This window comes from Oryctolagus cuniculus, chromosome 7 (assembly GCF_964237555.1).
Source record: "Oryctolagus cuniculus chromosome 7, mOryCun1.1, whole genome shotgun sequence".
Taxonomy (NCBI): domain Eukaryota; kingdom Metazoa; phylum Chordata; class Mammalia; order Lagomorpha; family Leporidae; genus Oryctolagus; species Oryctolagus cuniculus.
The window spans coordinates 163254509-163256462 of NC_091438.1; the positions used below are offsets into that span (position 1 = coordinate 163254509).

Below are 1954 nucleotides of genomic sequence, written 5' to 3' on the forward strand. Positions count from 1 at the left end.
CCTCCGCCCTCCGTCCTCTGCCCTCCACCCCACGCCCCCTGCAGATTCGGCCCCGAGCCGCGGCCTCCTTAGCGCCCACCTGGCAGGTAAGGACTTGTGGAGCCCTCGGAGCCAAGCCGGCCCCGCCCTCCCACTGAGGCTTCCAGAACCATCTAAGACCCTTGTTTAAAGGGGGAACTCCAGGGCCCTGCTGACTCCAGGCCCTGGCCCAGGGGCTACCCGCGGGGTGGGGAGGGGGCCTGGACAGAGCGGGCTCGCGGAGACCCGCCCCTGGGCCAGCATCGCGCCCGCCCGTCCGTCCGCGGCCAGGAGAGGAGCTGCGCCGACCCAGGGAACACTCCGTGGCTCCGTCTTTTATTGCGAGTCCCGCAGACGGCGCCGCCGGCCCCCCGGCCCCCGCGGCGGCCTCAGAAGCATCGGCGCTGGATCACGGACGTCCCGAACTCCTTGAAGTCGGCGGCCGTGACCCACATCTGCCTGAAGCTGCTCAGCGAGGTGACGACGGAGGCGCCGATCCACGTGGAGAACCAGCGGTCGGGCGGCGCCGTGATCTTGATGGCCGTGCCCTTGGAGGCCAGCGGCTCCAGCTCCCGCAGCAGCCGGTCGTCCAGGCCCTGGAACCGCGTGCTGCCCCCCGACAGCACGATCTCCCCGAAGAGCGCCTTCTGGATGTCGGCGTCGCACTTGGTGATGCTGCCCGACACCATCTTGGACAGCCCCGGGCTCTGCACGCCCAGCTGCTCGGGGGCGAACAGGGCCTCGGGCGCCTGGTGCAGCTGGTCCCCCACGCAGACGACGTTGCCGTCGGGCAGCCTGTACTCGCGCAGCACCTCCTCCGGCCGGCGCGCCAGCTCCTTGTCCGGCTCCAGGGCCACGTAGCACAGCTTCTCCTTGATGTCGTCCACCAGGCCCTTGTCCAGCAGGCACGGGAAGATGCGCCCGCTGGCCAGCAGCAGCCGGGTGAGCAGCTCCGTGATGTCCCTGCCGGCCACGTAGAGCTTGCTGACGGCGTGCGGCAGGGAGTAGCCCTCGAAGATGGGGACGGTGCAGGTGACGCCGTCCCCGCTGTCCACCACCAGGCCCGTGACGCAGGCCGAGGCGTACAGCGCCAGCACGGCCTGGTCGGACAGGTAGAAGGCGGGCACGCCGAAGCCCTCGAACATGACCTCGGCCATCTTCTCGCGGTTCTCCCTGGGGTTCAGGGAGGGCTCGGTCATGAGCACGGGCCGGTCACTGGGCTTCACGCCCAGCTCCCACTCGAACAGGTGCTTCCAGAGCCGCTCCATGTCGTCCCAGCCCACCACCAGGCCCCGCTCGATGGGGTGGCGCAGGTGCAGGACGTCACACTTGTACAGCGCCTCCTCCCCGACGAAGTACTGCTTCTGGCTGGCCCCCGACGAGGGCATCTGGAACTTGGGGTGCCCCACCACGGAGCTGATGATGTGGCGGGGCCCGATCTCCCCCGACAGCCCAGCCTTGCACAGCCCCGAGCCGTTGTCGAAGATCACGGCCGGGGACTCGAGTGTGTGCGGGTCGAACATGCTTGCAGCATTCTCCTCCGAGCGCCGTCCCGGGAAGACTCGGGCCACTCGGCCGCCTGCGCCGCGGGCTGCGTGCGTCCGGTGTGCGGTGCGTCCCAGCAGGGCTAGCAGACCGCGCGTGGAGCCCGCGAGCCCTCCATCTCCCACCACAGCCGCCGTCTGCCCCGCTGGCCGCCGCCCGGGGACTTTTCAGGGTGGCCGCTGCTGAGGTCACAGTCCCAGCCTAGGCAACGATTGTGCCCCGGGCAGAGGCCCTGGGCGGGGGTGGGGCGGGGCTGCCAGCCCCCAGTGGGACTCCAAGCTGGGGTTGGCACTGGGCGGGGGGCGCCCCCAGGGTCAGCTTCTGCGGCCTTGGCACCAGCACAGCCAAGCACGCGACTCCTGGCGAAGGAGCTGAGCCAAACCCCAAGAGG

At 70.4% G+C, this 1954-nt stretch overlaps 1 protein-coding gene across 1 annotated transcript; it reads right to left on the reverse strand.

The window, feature by feature from the left end:
• Positions 1-333: 333 nt before the first annotated feature.
• ACTRT2 (actin related protein T2) lies at positions 334-1719 on the reverse strand. The gene has a single exon (XM_070077088.1). It carries the CDS (start codon positions 1539-1541, stop codon positions 408-410), a length of 1134 nt encoding a protein of 377 aa, XP_069933189.1. The 5' UTR covers positions 1542-1719; the 3' UTR covers positions 334-407.
• Positions 1720-1954: the final 235 nt, after the last annotated feature.